This window comes from Echiichthys vipera (assembly GCF_963691815.1).
Source record: "Echiichthys vipera genome assembly, chromosome: 7".
NCBI classification, from domain to species: domain Eukaryota; kingdom Metazoa; phylum Chordata; class Actinopteri; order Perciformes; family Trachinidae; genus Echiichthys; species Echiichthys vipera.
In genome coordinates this window covers 3,018,415-3,039,900 of record NC_139832.1, presented here as the reverse complement: position 1 = coordinate 3,039,900, position 21,486 = coordinate 3,018,415, and the positions used below count along the sequence as shown (strand labels likewise).

Here is a 21,486-nt window from a genome sequence, read left to right as displayed (position 1 = left end):
ATGTTCGAGTTTTACACAATGCCAAAAATGTCATTCTAACTGTAGACATAATTCAATTCAATTCAATTTTATTTATAGTGCCAAATCACAACATAATAATGACGTAAATTAAAATGTACAGACAGTAAAACATAGGAAAATGAATGAAGAATAACAAAAACAAAACTGCAAAACTAAGGGAGTAAATTTGAAAAGCCCATATAATCTGAAATCTTGAGTTTCCCATAGTGGTCAAATGTGATTTAAAGTTTTAATTGTTAAAAATATAAAAGAAGGGACATAGTATTCGTAGGTATTGGAATATTTGGGATTGGGTCTCCTTGTACTGCTGTTTGGTAATACCTTTTAATACTAGTAACTACATTTACTCAAATACTGTAATTAACTACACATTTGAGTCACTTGCACTTTTAGTACTTCCATTTTAAACCAGGTTACACTTGTGCCACTTTGACCGTGAAAGCAATATCTCATCTCGTCCTCAGCCTCTTATCCGGGGTCAGGTCTCGGGGGCAGCAGCTTTAGCAGGGGACCCCAAACTTCCCTTTCCTGGGCCACATTAACCAGCTCTAACTGGGGGATCCCGAGGCGTTCCCAGGCCAGTGTGGAGATCTAATCTCTCCACCTGGTCCTGGGTCTTCCCCGAGGCCTCCTCCCAGCTGGACGTGCCTGGAACACCTCCCTAGGGAGGCGCCCAGGGTTCATCCTTACCAGATGATCCTGAACCACCTCAACTGGCTCCTTTCAACGCAAAGGAGCAGCGGCTCTACTCCGAGTTCCTCACGGATGCTGAACTTCTCCCCCTCTCTCTAAGGGAGACTCCAGACCCCCTCCTGAGGAAACACATTTCAGCCGCTTGGACACGCAACCTCGTTCTTTCGGTCATGACCTTCAGCACTCACTGGACATGACAGGATATACGGCAGCAGTAAAATGCTAATGGCGTACAGACAAAAAACGTAATTCAGAGTTTGATTACTCTTAAAAAAACCACACACTTGGTTTACCTCCAAGACTTTTATTATTTAAATATAAAATGTTTACAAGTTACTCCACATAAAATCACATGGAACGGTAAAAACACTCCTGATTGGAAAAACTATTATCCATCTGGTGCACGTTTAGCCTAGCTTAGCATAACGACTGGATGCGGGACAGCAGTTTCCCTCCTGCTTCCAGTCCCTCCTGCTTCCACGCTAACCGTGCTCTAGTCTAATGTGTTCTTGACGCACAGAGATCAATCCGACATCTTATAAGACAAAAAAGAAGAAACTCTCCCCCCAAATGCCGGACTGTTCCTTTAATGTTAACTCTGTTTCTGCAGACGGATCAGGTGGACTCGGCCGGCGGATCCTTCTCGTCTTGACTGCGGTCCGATTGAGCGTCTTCTCTGGACAGCAGGTTGTTTTTGCGGAGGTGGCAGGCCTGCTGGTACGGGGGGCTTATGGGCAGCTGAGTGGGGGGCGTGTACTGGTACTGTTTACCAGCATCCAGCTGCAGAAAAGACCAAAAACATGATAGAAACTAGGAACAATCATTTATCCCTGATTTACCCCTGAAAACAAAACACCTGAACGTACCTCAAGGGGTTCGGGACGCACATTTGAGAAAACAAAACCTCTTTAAAACAACTTTATTAAAAAGGTGTAATGTGAAAATCCTTTAAAATGATCAACTGCATTATAACTAGACCTTAATTTTCCTAAATTTAGTCCTATTTAGGCACTTATTTGTAACATTTTAAGGGTTTTTGTCACTGAAAAAACTCTAAATAAAAAAATATAGTAAAATACCAGAATAGCCACATTATAAATGGAAACTTTATATAATTTTTCATTAAAAAAACTAATTGATTTACTTGCAGGAAGCACCGATGGGCTCCTTCCTTTGGGATTGACTTTGGTAATCCACTGTAATGGACTTTACTATGAGAGGAGCTGGTACAGGGGCCAGTAGGTAAGTCTTTAAAACACTCTTTTAATAAACTCTGGCTTCACTAACTACGCTGTTGCTGCTTTGTTGTGCGTGTAGGGACTCTTCTCATGCTGCTGCAGAGGTTTGATGTTATTTTCAGCAGCATTAGTGGTTAAAAAAGACCTTTGAATGCCTTCACCGCGCTGCCCCGAGCTAATCAGTGTTAGCCACCGGGTGTTAGCGACTCTCCGGGATTTTTCCGTTAATAGTTCATACGCACAAAAAAACTGTCTTTGATGTAAACAAGTGCTGAATAAGACCATGGGATGATTTTGCGCATTTATTAACGCTGGCTTTCATGTTATTTGTCACATTTTAAGGTTGTTTTTTTAGTGAAAACCACATTTTTAATAGATACTTTATAGAATTTGTCATTTTAAAAGAACTTGTAGATTTACTTACATAGTGACAATAACTAAAGGATGATGACCACAACTATTAAAATACTAAAAATGACGGAAAAAGACTCAAACATAAACAGCATTGTCTCTGTTGTTCAGGTTGACCCACCTGCAGAGGGTAGGTCCGGTCGGAGTCGAAGGCGCTGAGGTCACCGCACGCCAGGAAGGGAACGATGACGCGGTTTGGACCCTCTAGCTGGTTAAAGTCCACATCTGAAGGACAGAGACGAGACCAGACTGAACCAGGACCAGGACACGCGGGGGACTACACGCTCAGATTAAACGGTATTTAAACGCTGAAATAAGAAATGACACATTTGTCTTTGCCTTGTAATTGGCTCATAGTTACCGTATGAATGATCCAGCAGAGGGTTGGACATGTTGGGGACGTAGCCTTCAGGAGGGGAGTAATTCTGACACACGACGAAGGCCTCTGCACACACACACACACACACACACACACACACACACACACACACACACACACACACACACACACACACACACACACACACACACACACACACACACACACACACACACACACACACACACACACACACACACACACACACACACACACACACACACACACACACACACACACACACACACACACACACACACACGGACAGACACTGAGTGATTTATCAGTTCACGCAAATGCTCCAGATTCAGTCCGTTCATCTGCACACGTCGCCGTGACGCAGAGCTGGTGCTAAATCAGCTAAATGTCTCTTTAATGTGGTAAAAAGACACACAGTTAAATGTGTTTTTTAATTATTTAGTCACACATTCCCCAGTTGAATAGCAGCCCGCGTGCAAAAGTCTCAGGTGTATAAACGGTTACGACGTTGGTCTCCTGTTTGAGACGTGCGATCGGTCAGCGGGCGGCAGCTCACCGATGCTCGAGTTCCTGCTGCTGCGTGGTTTCGCGCAGGTCACACCGCTGAAGAAGATCTTCAGCTGGGAGTACAGCAGAGTCACGTCTTTACCTCTGAAGATCTGAGACACACGGGACAACGAGGGGTTAATCTGACACGGCCCACAATGCACCTCTGCAGGAAATCATTTTACACTGGGGGAATTTTCTAGAATGTCTTTTTTAGTTTAGCAGTAGATAGTAGATTAAAATGGGTAAAATATATCTTGTAGTGTATGAAATATTTAGAATATTTTCACAGCTTTACCTTGCTGCCTAAAAGTCTGACGGTGTATTAGGGCCATAGATGAAAAACAGATATTATAGACCCAGAGCAGGAGAGTTATATTTTGAAAGAAAGTGTCAAATGTATGAGGGAAAAAGTGTCAGACGTGAGAAAAAACTAGCAAATCGATGGGCAAAAAAGTGATAAATCGATGGGAAGAGTTGCAAATCTACAGAAAAAATGTCAGATTGATGAGAAAAAAGTTGCAAATCTACGAGAAAAGTTGCAAATCTACAAAAAAAAGCATCAGATTGATGAGGAAAAAGTGCCAGTTTTGAGAAAAAAAGTTGGAAAATAGTATCTTGTTTACACTTCCTATTGAACTACATCTCTTCAGGATCACCACAGAGTTTGCCGCGTGCCGTGTTTGCTAGCACGTCTGCAGCAAACTCTGCAAAAACACTGCGTTCTGAAGTTTAGAAAGAATAAAGAATTCGTACGAGGTCGGATGGCGTCATGCATAATTAGCAGCCGTGTGGATGTAAACGACACACTGTGTTTGTGTGGAACAGCAGCGGTGGACGAGAGGCTGCATTTAGACGAAGCCACAGATTCAAATATCGGTTTTCTACATCGTTTATTAAACATGAATCTGCCACTTTTGTCTTGTGAAGTTGCCATTTACTGTAGAGAACACACCGACTGTAGAGGAGTACAAGGGATCGGCCATTTTTAAGGGCCGATGCCTTTGAGGACTGACGATTGTCTTGAGCCGATTCTACTTTTCTACCCTTAATTAACATCGTTAAAAATGACACAATGATGAAAACAAGTGTTACAAGTCTCAATTTGAATAAAAGGAACGTTTACTGAACTTAAAAAAGGCGTCTGCGGCAACACGCAGCTGCCTGTGGACGCCTGTCTGTAAATAATGACCTGAAAAAACTAACGGCGAGGGCAGCAGCCCGCATCGATACGGCCGATACGATGCACCTAAAAAACGCAAATATCTCTAATATAACCTCATATAACCACACTTTTAAAAATCCAACCTATCCCTTTAATAGAAAGTGTGTTGTTGATGAATCATCTGAATAAAAGTTGGACTCACTTTGGCCACAAACGTCCCTCCAGGCTTCAGGACGTGAGTCGTGATGTTCAGAGCCTGAGAGACAAACAGGCGTCAGCATCTCATCACAGACGGACGGCGACATTAATAACACACCTGTGTGTACTCACGGCTAACAGCAGCTGCGCCTGGATGTACTCGTCCACGTCGTGGAGCCCGGTTACTATGGAAACAGACCAGGAAATAACTACCAGACAGCTGAATAATTAAGATAGGAGAGACAGGAAATGAGCGTCTCACCGTCTGGAGCTCCGTCGCACACCACCAGGTCGGCTGGCTGACCCTCAAAGTGACGGATGATCTCCTGAGCTGTCGACACCTGAGAGGAAGAAGAGCGAGCGGTTCATACGGCGCACCTGTGTCGTCCTACACGTCACATATCCGTCGTTAAAAAAAGACAACAGCAGGACAACTACGCTACGTTTTGGCGGATAAGCAGGACGCCGCACAGTGTGACAGGGATCTGCAGCACGGTCTGCAGCCTCCCACCGCCTCGGCTCCACCCAGGACACTTGAAAGTCCCACTGATGGAAACAGTCCCACGTGTTTGTTGTCGTTTACCTGAACTCTGCATGCGGATGTTACGGAAAACGCAAATGCGATGTGAGTCAGCGTGAGCAGATCAGAGCACACTTTAGTGTTTTTACCTCTTTACGCGGACACACAACAGTGGAGCCTTTTTAGGATTTACACTCTGGAGGGCGGTTTCACTTGTTGCGTTTTTTAAGCCCCAAAAACGCCGTCGCCGTCTAAACGAAAGGCACATCTGATAAAATATGTTGTCGTTTTCACCCGCGAGCGTTGTCGTGTAAACAGGGTAAACAGTGTCCGCACCTCAAGAACTAGGAATTAGGCAGCTGGACCCTGAAATAGTATCCTGAAAGGGTGACTGGATTGGCTGTGCGAATGCAAACAGCCTGTAGAACCTCGTTAAATACAACTATAACCTCCTCAGGAACCTACAGAACCTCCACCTGGTCCCAAAGACCCCCCCCCCCCCCCCAAGGACAACGAGACCAAGTTCATGCAGTGTAACATGTTTATCCACCGCGGCCTCACCTTGGTGATGTCTCCCTGGATCTGAGTGACTCCAGGCAGAGGCGCCATGGCCTGCAGGTCCACCGCCACGATCTTCACCTCCTCGCCCTTCTCATCCTCTTGTCTGGAGAGGAAAACAGAACCCTCTGGATTATTAATATCCATTTCATTTATGTCCCGGTGAGTGTGGCTTAAAAAGAAAAAAGCTAAATAAAACCTGAGTTTCCGACTGAGGACCTGACTCCAGCTGCCGGGAGCTGCACACAGATCCACCGCTCTTTTCACACCTGAGACAGAAAAACGTAGTGAATTATTTCTGAACGTATCAAACATTTCATTAAAGGTTGAATCTGGAGGATGAGCAGAACAGCGCCAGCTAGAGTCTCAGGATCGTAGTCGCAACAACAATAAATAACTCCAGCAGTCGGGTTGCCAGGTTCGTTGCCGAGTGTCCAACGGTCAGCCTGCGCCAAGTCAAGTGATGAATCACACAGGGGAACGACTCATTTCGACTAATTGATTCATTTTACAACAGTATTTGTCTTTAACTGGAAGTCTTTCCTTGAGTGCTGTGTAAAACCTGGAGACATACATTTTAAATCCAGAAAGCTGCAAGTTGGCTAACAGAATATCAAAGGTTAAACATACAGAACGAGCAGAACAGCGCCAGCTAGCGTCTCAAGATCGTAGTCGCAACAACAAAATATAGTTTCAGCAGTGGGGTTGCCAGGTTGGTCAGACCCGGCCCAGTAGCTCCAGGAGACCGGAGTCTGTTTGAGACTTTTTTAACCCGTCCCCTCCAGAAAATCACAGCATAAAAACAAGGATTAGAGGAGTTTGAGTGACAGTTAGCGTTAGCCGTTAGCGTTAGCCGTTCCAGCTAAGTGCAGATGAAAGTGATGTTAGCATCAAGGAGCAGCGTAGCCATGTGGGCGTGCGTTTTAATGGTGTTTCTCTCCTTTCTCTCAGTCCATGGAGTGAATGCTTGGCCAGCTTGGACAGTAGCTGCACCCGACAACAGACAAACCTGGCAACCCGCAACGCTATCAGCTGCTACCATGGAAACAGAAGGTAAGAGAAAGTCATTGTCAAACCTGTCAAAAAAATGTCCATTGTTTATGGAAAAGCGATATTTTCATTCTGTACCCCTCAAAACGCCTCATGGGTGTATTATTATTATTATTATTATTATTGTTTTAAATATAGCTTTTAATAAAGTTTCTACATATTCAACCTTTAAGTCAGCAGCGGGGTACGGTCAGGGATACACGGTTGTATGGAGTCCATGGTCCCGGGTGTCCCGCGGGTCTCACCTGTGAACAAGTTGAACTCGTGGTCGAGCTGCAGCAGCTTGAAGGCGCTCCTCGCTCTCCAGCCCTCCTCTTTGGCCAGACGGTAGTAGATGTCCCGCTTGTCTTTAGAGGAGCGACCCATCCTGACCTCTGACCTCTCTGACGTCAGAAAAACACACGCAGACCCACTTAATTCAATTCAATTTTATTTATAGTGCCAAATCATAACCAAAGTGATCTCAGGACACTTTACAGAGTAGGTAAAGACCACACTCTATGACTTATTTAGGATTTACAGAGACCCAACAATTCCCCCGTAGAGTACGGTGCCAGAGACAAACATACTTCCAGTAACTATAATAATATCTATAGTAATGTGAATAGTAAATTTATACTGGTTTGCAAAGATATGATGACATGTGATGCTATTTATTATCATTTAATTCAAATAATTGTGAATTATTATCAGTTATTGAAGAAGAATAATTCCTTTATTCCTCCCGCAATGGCAAAATTCAATTTTCACCATGACACACACACAGACACAGACACACACACACACACACACACACACACACACACACACACACACACACACACACACACGACCTATATACATGCAACTAATGGAGAGATGTCAGAGCGAGGGGGCTGCCAGCGCCCTGAGCAGTTGGGGGTTCGGTGCCTTGCACAACAGCACCTCTGCAGTGCCCAGGAGATGAACTGGCACCTCTCCAGCCACCAGTTCACGCTCCATTTATGGTCCACACAGGGACTCGAACCAGTGGTTCCCAGCCAAGTCACCAATGGACTGAGCTACTGCCGCCCCAAAAAGTAATTATTAAGTATTTATAAGTATTTTTATTCAAATTAATGTAAATTATCATTATTATTATTAATAATTATAATAGTGGTAATAGTTTTTATTGGTCAATGCAAATAGTGGTCACCAAATACCTTTTAAAAGCATCACATTTTATATAAACACTCTGTCCAACCAATGTAACGTTACACTATGATGATAATAAAACACTGTGTACCAACTAAAAGCAAGATTTTACATAAATTAGTGTTTTTTTTATGTAAGCCGAATTAAACAGCGCATCCTAATTAAACTAAAATATATTTATAATAACCACATAAACACTGTTATAGTGCTGGAGACCCGGTTAACCTTGATTTATGACATTTTTAAACGGGTTTTAGCGTAAAATGCACAAGAAAATCTGTATTTCGCGGCTGTTTGAGTTTATTTCACAGCGTTAGGTTCGTTTTTGTATCAGTGTTAAATAAATACACGTTTATACTGAATAACACACGCGAAATAAATACATAATATATGATTAAAACAGACTTTATGAGCCATTAAACATCTGTTTTACTCACTGTTCACGTGTGGTTCTGGTGTTGACGATGGAAGGACCCCTGGTGGGAGGTGTCCCCGCGGCGCCTGTTCAAAATACTTTTATAAAAACACATTAACTCTGTTAGAGGATTAAATTAACTTAATAAATGTTTTTAAATCATACTTATTTAATGATCATACACGTCGTCAATGTTTATTTCCCCGTGTAGTACTTTCCGGTGTTTCTGTCTTCTCAATAACGGCCACACGGTGTCGCTGCAGACAAATAAAATAAAATAAATAAAATAAAATAAAATAAAATAAACAGGGAGGACTAAACATGACTTAAGACTCAATAAATACATTAATAATGAATAAATTAATAAACAAATAAATAAAATAAACAGGGAGGACTAAACTTGACATAAGACTCAATAAATAAATTAATAATGTATAAATAAATAGATAAATAAATAAAAATGGAGGACTAAAGGTGTATTTAGTCTCAATATATAAGTTAATAATGCATAAATAAAATAAATAAATAAATAAATACAATAAAATAAACAGGAAGGACTAACGATGACATAACTCTCAATAAATAAATTAATAATGTATAAATAAATAAATATGGAGGACTAAACGTGACTTAAGTCTCAATAGATACATTAATAATACATAAATAAATGTATAAATAAATAAATATGGAGGACTAAACTTGTATTAAGACTCAATAAATAAATTAATAATGTATAAATAAATAGATAAATAAATAAATATGGACTAAACGTGACTTTAGTCTCAATAGCTACATTAATAATGCATAAATAAATGTAAAAAACAAAATAAATGCAGAAATAATTCAATTCTGAAAAAAATTAATTAATAAATGCATGAACACACGGGACCTCCGTCCTCATATGGACACAGAAATACATAAAGAAATTAATGTAGGTGAACGAAAATGTAGAAATAAATGTACATTTATTAATGCATTTGTTTATTTGAGACTTAAGTCCTCCATAAAAAACATCCAGAAAATATCACGAATTTAATGAATCCGAGTAAAAAATGTCTATTTTTAGAAGAAAATTATGTATTTAAAAAATGCAATCAATTTAATAAACTCATGTTGGAGAATGGATTTGTTTGCTTTTAACTCTACGAAGAGATTTGATTTCTAAGTGTCCTTTTCTCCACAGTGAGGTTCGTTGTTCAGCGACGTATTCGCCTGTTTTCTGTTGTTCGGATCATTTAAATGGTTTTAAACAGCAAAAGATTCAATAACTTTATCCCCAGAAATGAGCTGAACCTTTAATTAATGCTCGTTCATTTTCCAAATGATCATATTTACTTATTATTATATTAGTTATTCAGTTATATTAGTTATTTAGACAAATAGTTTTCTTTGATAGTGACTGTGAGCGTCTTAATAAACCCTTAAAACGACAAAGAAATCTACGTAAATGGTCTCAAAATGAAATTTTTGTTCAAAGTTTCTTAAAAATAATGTAAAAATAACATTTTTTACTCCTTAAATCCATAAAAACAAGGATTTTTGTGCTAAATGATGCAAATTTGAGCTTATTTTTCTACAAAGAAGTTTAAAAAAAAAGCAAACATCAAACATAAAAACGGGTTTAATTGGAAAAGCTTTAATGAAAAAATACTTTATATATATACAACATATATATAACTGTGTGTAACAGCGACAACAACCTCAGACATGAAACTGATTTTATTCTTTTGCAGAAAAACAAACAAAATAAATGAAAAACGTTTCAGAAATAAATAAATAATCACAGGACGTTGAAGTGTCTAAACTAAATAACTTAAACACGTAGAAATGTACAAATATACACACACATATACACATATATATAAAACAAAAATACATAGTTTGAGCGACTGTGGTTCAGTGACAGAGTGGGTCGTCCTCCATTCGAGAGATGGGCGGTTCGATCCCCACCTCCCCCGGGCCACATGTCAGAGTAAAGCATCAAAGTCATGTTTTGGCATCAGAACGGCTCTGAAGAGGTGTGTTCGTTGGTTCTTCTGTGATTTAACCACGAGGAAGAAGAAGAAGAAGAAGGTGGAGGAAGAAGAAGAAGGTGGAGGAAGAAGAGGAAGAAGAAGAAGAAGGTGGAAGAAGAAGAAGGTGGAAGAAGAAGAAGAGGAGGAAGAAGAAGAAGAGGAGGAAGAAGAAGAAGGTGGAGGAAGAAGAAGAAGGTGGAGGAAGAAGAAGAAGAGGAGGAAGATGAAGAAGAAGAAGGTGGAAGAAGAAGAAGGTGGAAGTGGAAGAAGAAGAAGAAGAAGAGGAGGAGGAAGAAGGTGAAAGAAGAAGGTGGAGGAAGAAGAAGAAGAGGAGGAAGATGAAGAAGAAGAAGGTGGAAGAAGAAGAAGGTGGAGGAAGAAGAAGAAGAGGAGGAAGAAGAAGGTGGAGGAAGAAGAAGAAGAAGAAGAAGAAGAAGAGGAGGAAGAAGAAGGTGGAGGAAGAAGAAGAAGAAGAAGAAGAGGAAGAAGAAGAAGAAGGTGGAAGAAGAAGAAGAAGAAAGTGGAAGAAGAAGAAGAAGAAAGTGGAAGAAGAACCACCTCTGCACCGACTCCTGGTCAGAGAGTTCGTTGCCAGCGTCTCTTTTTCAACAGTCGTCTAAAGCAGCTGATGACTCTTGACCTTCACGGAGAAGGAATCGACTCGGCGACACGTTGCCTTCTTGTGTCTCTGCAGCGGAACGGCACCGGCTCCAGACGCACTCGCATCAGGAAGGGTTCAGGGATGTGAGGAGCCGCTAGACCAGGAGCACGGGGCCGACTCCTGGTCCTCAGTGAGGCGACGCTCCGCCCACGGCACCTTCCGAACCCAGGGCACTGAACCAACGCCGCCTGTGTTGAGCTGCTCCGTCACCTTCACCCCGAACTGTGACGACGACTCGCTGCGTCACCGCGAAACACTTCGGTGAGCGAGGGCGTTCAAACTCCACGGGGAGGCAGCTGTCCATAGAGCCACGCCCGCTGGCAGCCTCACGCCATCCGATCAGAGGCTCTGCTGGCTGGAGGACGACGACGGGGAGGACGAGTCCGCCGTGATGGCGTGCAGCGTGATGACTTTGCTGTCCGCCTGCTGCCCGTCAACGCCCGTCACCCAGGGGTGGAGGAGGATCTGCTCCAGGGTCGGCCGCTCGGACGGCTGCTGGCTCAGACACCAGCCGATCAGCTGCTGGCACTCTGTGACGGCGACACCGAGACAGGAAGCACATAAACACGCGTCTCGCTTTATTTTATTAACCTTTTTTTTTTCCCCGGGGAGGATTGGATCCTCGCCGCGCTCGCACTGACCTGAGGAGACTTTGCGCCGGAAGTAGACGCGCCCTCTCAGGATCTCCTCGTCCTGTTCGAAGGGGATGTCCCCGCACACCATGTCATACAGCAGCACGCCAAGGGACCAGACGGTGGCGGAGCGACCGTGGTATCGGCGGAACCGGATCCACTCCGGAGGGCTGTACACCCGTGTACCTGTGGACGAAACCGCATCCGTTCACTGAAATGCTTTTTTCCGACCCTGTCATGGTTTTTAGTCGGAGTAACCCGGGGCGTCGCCAACGTGGACGCACTCACCGTCGAACTCCGTGTAGGCGCCGTCTTTGAGGAGGGCCCCCGAGCCGAAGTCGATAAGTTTGATCTGTCCCGTCCTCAGGTCCACCAGCAGGTTCTCGTCCTTGATGTCCCGGTGGACGATGCCGCAGGCGTAGCAGTGGCGCACCGCCTCCAGCACCTGCAGGAGGAAGCCGCGGGCGGCCGCCTCGTCCAGCGCGCCGCGCTCCGTGATGTAGTCAAACAGGTCCTGTGCCGGCTCCGGGCGCTCCATCGCCATGAGCCAGCCGTCGGCCCGCTCCCACCAGTCCAGCAGGCGCACCACGCCACCGAATGCCCCGCCCACCTTCTTCAAGAGCACGATCTCCAGGGGAACCACGGCGCCGCACTGAAGGTGAAACATACGATCAACAAAACAAAACACGCAATAACGCTGAAAGTTAGCAAAGGTGTTCCACAGGGCTCCATCCTCGTCCCTCTTCTATTCACAATTTATATTAATAACATCATTTCTGACGCTCCGCTATGTAACGTACATTTTTAAACACATCGACACAATGTTTATTACGCCAGAGACTCGTTTTTAAACTTTACTTTTACGTTGAAACTTAGCACTAAACTTATTGCGATGTTAATCCCGCTCGCTGCACAGATCTAAACCCCCGACACGTGTGGAATAATGCACTGTTGCATTTTCTTTCTCATCTATACATTAACTTATGCACATCTGCCGAGCGTGCAGACGTTTTTAAAAATGCGTATTTAAACACACTCTAAGGGCGCCCTCCCACTGTGCGTCCGTCCCGTGCCCCGTGCTTTAGGGTCCTTGTCCCCCCCTCCAGGCCCGTTTGTACTCACACTACCTGGGCCTCGGAGAATGCTTCTTGCTGCCTATACGTCATCACGCCGTAACACGTCACACGCATTGATGACGTCATGGCGATGCGTGGCTTTGTTTCCAGATCTTTCCGTAGACCTCTGAGTTTTTGTGCGTCTTGTCGACTGTTTTTTTAATCTTTTCATCGACCAAATCTGCAGTAAACACTCCACCTCCGCATCACACCAACGTCAACCTTTCACCGCCATTGTTTGAAATGTCCGCGCATGGTCCCTCCTTCTTTTTTCTATGTCCCAACAGGCGCACAGGAAATGACCTCAGAACCACCGTAGGCCTCGTGCTCGAACACATACGCACGCTGGCCCCAAACGGGCCGTGGCCGGCAACCAACCCGCACCATGGACCGCACTCACACTGGTCAAAGGAACTAGACTTTAGCCCTGAAGCGTGCTTGGACCAGTGCGGACGGACAGTGTGAGTGCGCCCTAAAAACCCTGCAGAGACGCTGCCTTCTCCCTCGGCTCTCTTACGACTAACTACAGTATTTAATTAAGTCTTGACGTAGCACGTTATCAGTTTACTGAAGCTTTAAGACGTTCAACCTCTGAATTGCGTCTTCAAATATCCAGAAGGACCAAAAGAAAAACATTTAAGTTAAAATCTTGTTTTAAATATTTGAACAATTTGTCTACGGTGCATGGAAATAGTGTGTTTTCTCTTAAAATACATATTGGTGATAAAAGGATGAACTAACTAAGCCGCGGACATCGCTCAGTCGGACAGGAAGTTGTTCAGCTGCAGGTTTAATCTCACCAGAGAGCCCCACTCAGTCACTCGGTCCCTGCACACGTGCTTCACCGCCACCTGCGTGCAAACAAAAACAACATTAACTCACAGTTATATATAAAATCATACAATTTAAAAGGGTTTAATTAATTATATCTGTGTAAAACAATATAGACATCAGACATTATAACTGGTGCCTTTTTGTTTTACTCTTATAATTTATTTAAAGTGTTTTCCCAACAGTTTTTATGGTAATTTCATGAAAACAATTAAATGTTTGTTCCCTAAAAAGAGCAAAAAGCAAAATATCCGGACAGTGTTTCATTATAAGGACAAAGTAAAAGCTTCATAGGCCGCTTTTCTTTGTGTAAACAAAGGCCACATGGCAGACTCTGGGTGAAGCTGCACAGCTGATGACGGGAACAAGAAGTGCGGGGAGTGGACGCTGCCTTCAAAATAAAAGCACCAGATCAAAACACGGGCAGCTGTGACAATCTGATATTTTTGTTCAGTTTTAAATATTGTAATAGAAGTGAAAGATGCAGTTAATCGAGCAAAACGTCGTTATGATCAAATATAAAAGTATAATAATAATTCTCAGTTACTTCAAGTGGATCAGCTGCCTAAACGTGTGTGTGTTTTTGTTTATTTACATTTATTTGCATCAATTCAGGAAGTGACATCACACACATTCTGTTTAAGAGGCTTGTTGAGAGAAAGGGGCGGGGTATACATGAGTTTTTCTTCTTCCCGGTCCTTTTCAGGCACAAATTGCATTCATATGCTGCTGTTTTTAATGCAAATGCTGCCTGAAATAAATGAAAAAATGTATTATTTTTTTTATAAAGCATCTTTATCTTTACAGTAAATATTACTGATAATAATAAAGTAGTGTGACTGTCTGTTGCTGTTCCCAAGTTCATTATCAAAGTTCAATCTTAGCTTTAAGGCCAACGTGAAACTAGAAATGCCTGAATTTTTAACATTAAACTGTCAATCTGTGCATGTATCTGCTGAGGAACATCTCAAAAGACAGCTGCTAGAGATGCACCATTATACACTTGTTACACATCATCCCAGCGGAAAGGAGCCAGTTGAGGTGGTTCGGGCATCTAGTAAGGATGAACCCTGGGCGCCTCCCTAGGGAGGTGTTCCAGGCACGTCCAGCTGGGAGGAGGCCTCGGGGAAGACCCAGGACCAGGTGGAGAGATTAGATCTCCACACTGGCCTGGGAACGCCTCAGGATCCCCCAGTTAGAGCTGGTTAATGTGGCCCGGGAAAGGGAAGTTTGGGGTCCCCTGCTGGAGCTGCTGCCCCCGAGACCCGACACCGGATAAGCGGATGAAGATGAGATGAGATGAGATGAGATCATCCCAGCTTCATTGGGATTGGGGTTTGAATTAATCAGTATCGGTAGAAGTTGTAAAATATTAATATATATATATATCTGAAAAAGAAGAAATCCACTGTTGTGCATTCTTAAATAGCTATGAAGAGATTGTTTTGTCATCTATTGTTTCCAATTTAAAGGATTCTCACTCTCTAGTGCGGCTTTTATTTTGAAGGCAGGGACCGGAAACAGCTCCTCTCAGTGACGTAACTTGACGCCGCCATGTGGCCCGGGACCAAAACAAAGCGGCTCCCCGGCGCTTCCTTACCGGCAGCCCGTCGGCGAGGCGCACAGCCGAGTAGACGGTGCCGAACCCCCCGCTGCCGAGCACCGAGTCCAGCCGGTAGAGCTTCTCAAACGGCGGCTTCTCCACTTTAGCTGGAAACAGACAAACAAAGAGAGGAAATGAGGAATGTTCTGGGTGATTTGGACCGTTGGGAACCGTTGGGAACCGTTGGTGTAACGGCCAAACGTGTCACCCCCCCAGTAACCGTCCTCAGATGACCCCTGTTGTTCTCGTGTCAGCCGTTTAAAAATGGCGGAAATCAACGTCTTCTCCATTTATCAACTATTTAAAACGATGAAAGTGGTAAAATAACAGGTTTTGTCTCAATAAGAAGGTTTAGTTTTTATTTAAAGATGATTAAAAATGTTTTGGCGCCACAGCCTGGCTTTCAAAATGGCCCCAGGCTGATTTATGTAAAGGTCAAACAATAGCACGGATCCACTAACCCGAGTAAAATCATAACAAATAAGCATTTTAATCATTATTTTGAGTTATTTAACATAAATAACACATAAAAGCTGGGTTTAACCTCTCCAAGCCGAAGATATGATGCATTTGATGGTTTTTTAAATTCAAATTATTATAATTTCTTTAATATTTGTGTAATTTTCACACGTTAAATTGCCGGTACACGTGTCGTGTCGTGTTATGTGACCTGAGTCAGGAGGTTCTGGTTCTGAGCCACTTAATATAAATAATAAATAGTAAAAAAACTAAAAAGATCCACTTCAAAAATCATAGTTATTATTATAATAATAATAGGATCATCTAACGTAAAAAAATTAAAAATAAAAGATCCACTTAATATAATAATAATAATAATAAAAAAGAGACTTAATTAAACATTAATAAAAGAAAAAAGGTCATCTTACGTAAAAATAATTAAAAAATAAAATATCCACTTAATTAAATAATAATCATAATAAAGATCTGTTAGTAAAAAAAATAAACATGATAAAAAATATCCATTAACATAAAAAATAAGTTTGAAAATAAAGGAGCCAATTAATATATAATAGTAATAACTATAAAGCCACTTAATTAAATAATAATAATAAAGATCCCAGTTAGTAAAAAATAAAAACATTATAATAATAATAAAAGTATCCACTAACATAAAAAATAATTTAAAACTAAAGGATCCACTTGATTAAAATAAAAATAAGAGCTGCTTAATTAAATAGTAATTATGATAATAATAATAAAGATCCTCGTTAGTAAAAAAATAAATCAAACATAATAATAATAAAAATACCCATTAACATAAAATTAATCATTTAAAAATAAAAGATCCACTTGATTAAAATAATAAAAATAATATTAATAAATAAAAAAAGATCTCAGTAAATTGTAAAAAATAATTGTAAAAAACAAATTATACTAAAAAGATCCAATAAAATAATAATTAAATTAAAACGTAAAACAAATAATTTATTAATAATAATAATAATGAGGGGAAAAAAACTAAAAATAAGAGAATATAAAATAAATAAGTTTAACTAGTTTTGGTCAGACTGTCCCGGAGATGACGTTAGTAACGGAGGGAAATAACCAGAATCTACCGGGTGACGGAACACAGCGTAACACCGGCACGTTGTCGTTATGTGTCCGTTACCTTGCTGCAGCCTCGCCGGCAGATCCATGCTGGAGAAGGAGCCCAGTTTAGAGAGCAGCATGCTGCTTCTCCCGACACCAAATACACCAAAACACCTGGAAGTAAAAGCTCCGTGATAAATCCCAGATAACAGCGGGGTCCTCGCTTCTTCTCACGGGCTTTTAGAGCAGAAGAGTCCGCCTGTCGGTCCCTCACCACCCGGGGAAGCGCGCCACTCTCCCTCTCCCTCCGCCGCTGCCAATATTTACAATAAACAGATAGATCCCTCCGCCTGCCCCCATCTGAACCTTACACATCACCACACAATCACACGCTTTATATCCAAACTAACACACGGATAAACGAAGGTGTAACGAGCAGTTTCGCTCACCGTGAGTTTTAACTCGATTTCCTGAAAAGGGAGATCCAAACTAATGAGAAACCAGGCGGACTAGTTTAACGTAGTAGGACAGGCGCAAGGATTCAGAGAGTGTCACTCCGGCAGTGCTTCGGCTAATCAGAGACACAACAGAGGCTTCAAAATAATCACTTTAGAAATCGATATTTGACAATAATAAAACATTATTTTATGAGAAATAAAAGGTAGAAATAATTTAAAAAATATATTCAAAATTAATAAAAAATAAATACAAAAAAATACACACATTTAATTATCAATAAAAAATAAATATATTCACAAATAAAATGGAAAATTAAATAGAAATATATAATTATTGTAAATAGTATAGTAAATAACAAATAGATTTAAATCAATAACATCAATTTGTGTCATATTTTATCGATTAATGAATGCCTACATCTATTTTGAATAATTATTGATGTTTTCATGTTTGTATATTAATTTATTAAACAAGTCATTTATTTATTTATTTTTTATTCATCAGGCTCAGTCCTCCATATCTCCCATGTGTATAAATACACACAATTCTCTAACGTAAAAAATAATAATAATTCAAAAGTAAAGGATCCACTTGATTAAAACAATATTACAATAAAAATGATAATAATAATAATCATAAAAGAGCCACTTAATTACATAATAACAATAATATTAAAAAAAAGATCCTGCAAGTAACAAAAAATATAAAATATACAAATGCTAATAATAATAAAAGATCCACTGTAATAAAATAAAAATATAATAAAAAAAAGTTCCACTTAAGTACGACAAATAATCATTGTCTATTCACTCTACGGGGGAATTGTTGGGTCTCTGTAAATCATAAATAAGTCATAGAGTGTGGTCTTTACCTACTCTGTAAAGTGTCCTGAGATAACTTAGGTTATGATTTGACACTATAAATAAAATTGAATTGAATTATTTACCCTTATATTTGGCCAATATCCTCAAACAGCGCTGTCACATCAGCCACATGCACTGATAATATGCTGTGGCTCAGTAGTAGAGTGGGTCATCCAACATTCAAGAGATTGGTGGTTTGATTCCCACCTCCCCTGGTCCACATGTCGAAGTGTCCTTGAGCAAGACACTGAAGACTAGAAAGGCACTTTATTAGTACAAGTACATTTACCATTTTTATGCACTCATGCTGACACAATGTGGTGATTACTGTGTGCATTTTATCCCACATAGCCAATTAGACTACTGTATTTTAAAAGTGCCCCCCAAACTGTGTAAATGCATGTCGTGCATTACAGGCTACATGGGAAATGCCTTTAAACGTGCAGTTCACCCTCTTCCTATTCCTTTTTTATGTTGTTCATCTTCAACCAATGCTGTCAAACGATTAAAGTATTTAATCACGATGAATCGCATCGATGTCGTAGTTAACGCACAATTACTCGCACATTTCTATGTGTTTGCAAACGTCCCTTGATTTCTCTTTGTGCCGTTTTAATGCTCCGATCAACGACGAAGAGTGGGTTGGCTTCATGCAAATGTTCTTTTCAAGGCGAGACACATAATTCAGTTATAAAGTGCACACGTCAGGTTTACTCTGCAGCTGTTTCAAAGGGAACTCTCCATTCAGAATCTTCTTGGCGTCCATTTTGGCGTCTCCCGCTCACCGTCCACTCAAAACGTAAACGACTACTCTTTAGCCGGCTCGAGCCCAAACTGCGTGTCTGTTGTTCTGCTTCCGGTCGAGCTAGATCCTGGTGGTTAGCACTGTTGCCTCACAGGAAGAGGGTTCCTGGTTTGAATCCCGGCTGGGGCCCTTCTGTGTGGAGTTTGCATGTTGTTCCCGTGTCTGCGTGGGTTTTCTCCGGGTTCTCCGGTTTCCTCCCACAGTCCAAAGACGTGCAGGTGTTCAGTTCATTGATGACTCTAAATCACCCGTAGGTGTGAATGGTTGTCTGTCTCTGTTCGTCTCTATGTGTCCTGTGATAGACTGGCGTCCTGTCCAGGGTGGACCCCGCCTCACGCCCGATGTCAGCTGGGATCGGCTCCAGCCCCCCACGACCCCGACAGGGACAAGAGGCTGAAGATGAACGAATGAATAGTTAGCTCGGCCAAAAATAACGTTAATGTTACGCCGTTAAAATGGGTTTGCGTCAACGCCGTTAATAACGCGTTTAACTGACAGCACCATCTTCCACACATGCATACGGTTTCTTGCAGGATAAGTTTTCTTTTACTTATCTAATTTTGATTTTGATCATTTTGCAATTGCATGTACATACATTAAATGATATTGTATAACAATATATGCGATCGATGGAGCGTGAGTTTGGCCGGAGAATCGGAGCAGCGGGGGCGGTGTCGCAGTCGCTCTACCGCACCGTTGTGACAAAAAGAGAGCTGAGGAAGGCAAAGCTCTGGATCTACCGCTCAGTCCTGGTTCCTACCCTCACCTGTGGTCATGAAAGCTGGGTCAGGACCCAAAGAACCAGGTCCAGGTCCAAGCGTCTGAAATGTGTTTCCTCAGGAGGGGGCTGGAGTCTCCCTTAGAGAGAGGGGGAGAAGTTCAGCATCCGTGAGGAACTCGGAGTAGAGCCGCTGCTCCTTTGCGTTGAAAGGAGCCAGTTGAGGTGGTTCAGGATCATCTGGTAAGGATGAACCCTGGGCGCCTCCCTAGGGAGGTGTTCCAGGCACGTCCAGCTGGGAGGAGGCCTCTGGGAAGACCCAGGACCAGGTGGAGAGATTAGATCTCCACACTGGCCTGGGAACGCCTCAGGATCCCCCAGTTAGAGCTGGTTAATGTGGCCCGGGAAAGGGAAGTTTGGGGTCCCCTGCTAAAGCTGCTGCCCCCGAGACCCGACCCCGGATAAGCAGATGAAGATGAGATGAGATGAGATGAACAATATATGCAGCACGCAAACTCCTTAACCTGTTGGCAAACAGTTTATTTCCACATCCAGAAGCTACAACATGATAATTCATTAGGCGTCTTTGTGTTTGTGTCCACCTGATGGATGTCGCTCCATACTCTCTCCATCTCTGCACGGTATCCTGAAGTATTAAAGGTCATTGTTCTGTGTAACCTCATACTTTCCTTGTGTGTGTTTTGCTGTAGCACCTGCCAATGATCGGACAGATCGAAGCAGCAGGGACGTCGTTTCCCACAATCCCCTTCTTCTGCTCACAAACTGCTGCCTGTGGGTTTGTTTTGATTGAGGAGGCGTCCGTCAGCTGTATCACTGCCCGAATGTAGGTCAGCCCCTCCTCCACTCCACTGTAAGTGAATGTAAAGAGACGGATCGACAGAAAACAGATGTAAAGACAACAACAAAGAGCGGCTGTTGTTCTTCAAACTGATCTGAGATCACAGAGGTTACAACTCTCTGTTCACTCACCCTTGACCAGTCCAATAAACTTTGCTTTCTTGTGTTTGTAAGGTCGCCCACAGAAGGATTTAAAAACTTCTAAAACAAAAACTACACGACTGGACACGTTTCAGCAGAAGTACGGTCAGAAATGACAACAACCACAGACGTCACTGCAGTGTTTACCTTTTACATGCGCCACTACAAGTAGCTACATGCTGTAATGTCAGTGGAAAGCTGTGATCTTACTCTGCAATGTCAGAGGAGTTCACAGCGTCGAAAACAACAGCTGACGACAAAGACACGTTAAATTATTACAAATAGATGACATAAAAAATGTAAAAATGTAACAAAAAGATGCCAAATGACTAAAAATAGATGCAAAACCACCCCAAAAAGATGTAAAATGTCTAAAAATAGATGAAAAACCACCACAAAAAGATGCAAAATGACTCAGAATAGATTCAAAACCACCACAAAAAGATGCAAAATGACTAAAAATAGATGCAAAACCACCACAAAGAGATGCAAAATTACTAAAAATAGATGCAAAACCACCACAAAAAGATGCAAAATGACTAAAAATAGATGCAAAACCACCACAAAAAGATGCAAAATGACTAAAAATAGATGCGAAAGTCTTAAACTTTTAGTTTTAGTTACTTTTAATGATGGGGACATCGGCCACTCTGCTGCTGCAACCGCTCAGCTGCCAGCTAGCGTTAGCGTTAGCGAAGATGCTTTTTAATTACATGACTGTTTTGGTACATTTGCGCGCCATGTGGCACATAATAATAAAATTACTCACAGAAACTGCTCGCATTTGGCGCTTAACAAGTGATAATTTCTTACCCTGTGCACAGTCATGCCACTGCTACATGTAGCAACATGCTAACATCAGGGAAACCTGTAACTTTGGTTGCAGAT

General features: G+C 42.0%; 2 protein-coding genes across 3 annotated transcripts; both read right to left on the bottom strand.

The window, feature by feature from the left end:
* Positions 1–1,002: 1,002 nt before the first annotated feature.
* ftsj1 (FtsJ RNA 2'-O-methyltransferase 1) lies at positions 1,003–8,402 on the bottom strand. Of its 2 annotated transcripts, XM_083916610.1 has the most exons (11): positions 8,369–8,402; positions 7,004–7,141; positions 5,908–5,977; positions 5,712–5,814; positions 4,893–4,971; positions 4,763–4,815; positions 4,635–4,688; positions 3,278–3,380; positions 2,725–2,808; positions 2,485–2,588; positions 1,003–1,494 (listed from the first exon to the last, which is right to left on the bottom strand). In XM_083916610.1, the coding sequence occupies exons 2-11, from the start codon at positions 7,122–7,124 to the stop codon at positions 1,330–1,332; spliced, it is 936 nt and encodes a 311-aa protein (XP_083772736.1). In that variant the 5' UTR covers positions 7,125–7,141; positions 8,369–8,402; the 3' UTR covers positions 1,003–1,329. The 2 variants fall into 2 exon arrangements, with proteins under 2 accessions (XP_083772736.1, XP_083772735.1); XM_083916609.1 differs by having other exon boundaries at positions 5,712–5,977.
* Positions 8,403–11,156: 2,754 nt separating this feature from the next.
* LOC310949245 (serine/threonine-protein kinase pim-3-like) lies at positions 11,157–16,896 on the bottom strand. Its single transcript, XM_083916612.1, has 6 exons — positions 16,834–16,896; positions 15,201–15,310; positions 13,570–13,620; positions 11,943–12,306; positions 11,664–11,840; positions 11,157–11,552 (listed from the first exon to the last, which is right to left on the bottom strand). Exons 1-6 carry the CDS (start codon positions 16,892–16,894, stop codon positions 11,362–11,364), a joined length of 954 nt encoding a protein of 317 aa, XP_083772738.1. The 5' UTR covers positions 16,895–16,896; the 3' UTR covers positions 11,157–11,361.
* Positions 16,897–21,486: the final 4,590 nt, after the last annotated feature.

Coding starts and splice junctions, on each gene's coding strand:
- ftsj1 (XM_083916609.1), bottom strand. CDS start 7,124: ATGGGTCGCTCCTCTAAAGACAAGCGGGACATCTACTACCGTCTGGCC. Junction 3,381..4,634: donor GAGGGACGTTTGTGGCCAAA/GTGAGTCCAACT, acceptor CGTGTGTCTCAG/ATCTTCAGAGGTAAAGACGT. Junction 2,809..3,277: donor CAGCAGGAACTCGAGCATCG/GTGAGCTGCCGC, acceptor GTGTGTGTGCAG/AGGCCTTCGTCGTGTGTCAG.
- LOC310949245 (XM_083916612.1), bottom strand. CDS start 16,894: ATGCTGCTCTCTAAACTGGGCTCCTTCTCCAGCATGGATCTGCCGGCG. Junction 13,621..15,200: donor GCCTCGCCGACGGGCTGCCG/GTAAGGAAGCGC, acceptor GTTTGCACGCAG/GTGGCGGTGAAGCACGTGTG. Junction 11,841..11,942: donor CGCCTACACGGAGTTCGACG/GTGAGTGCGTCC, acceptor TTTCGTCCACAG/GTACACGGGTGTACAGCCCT.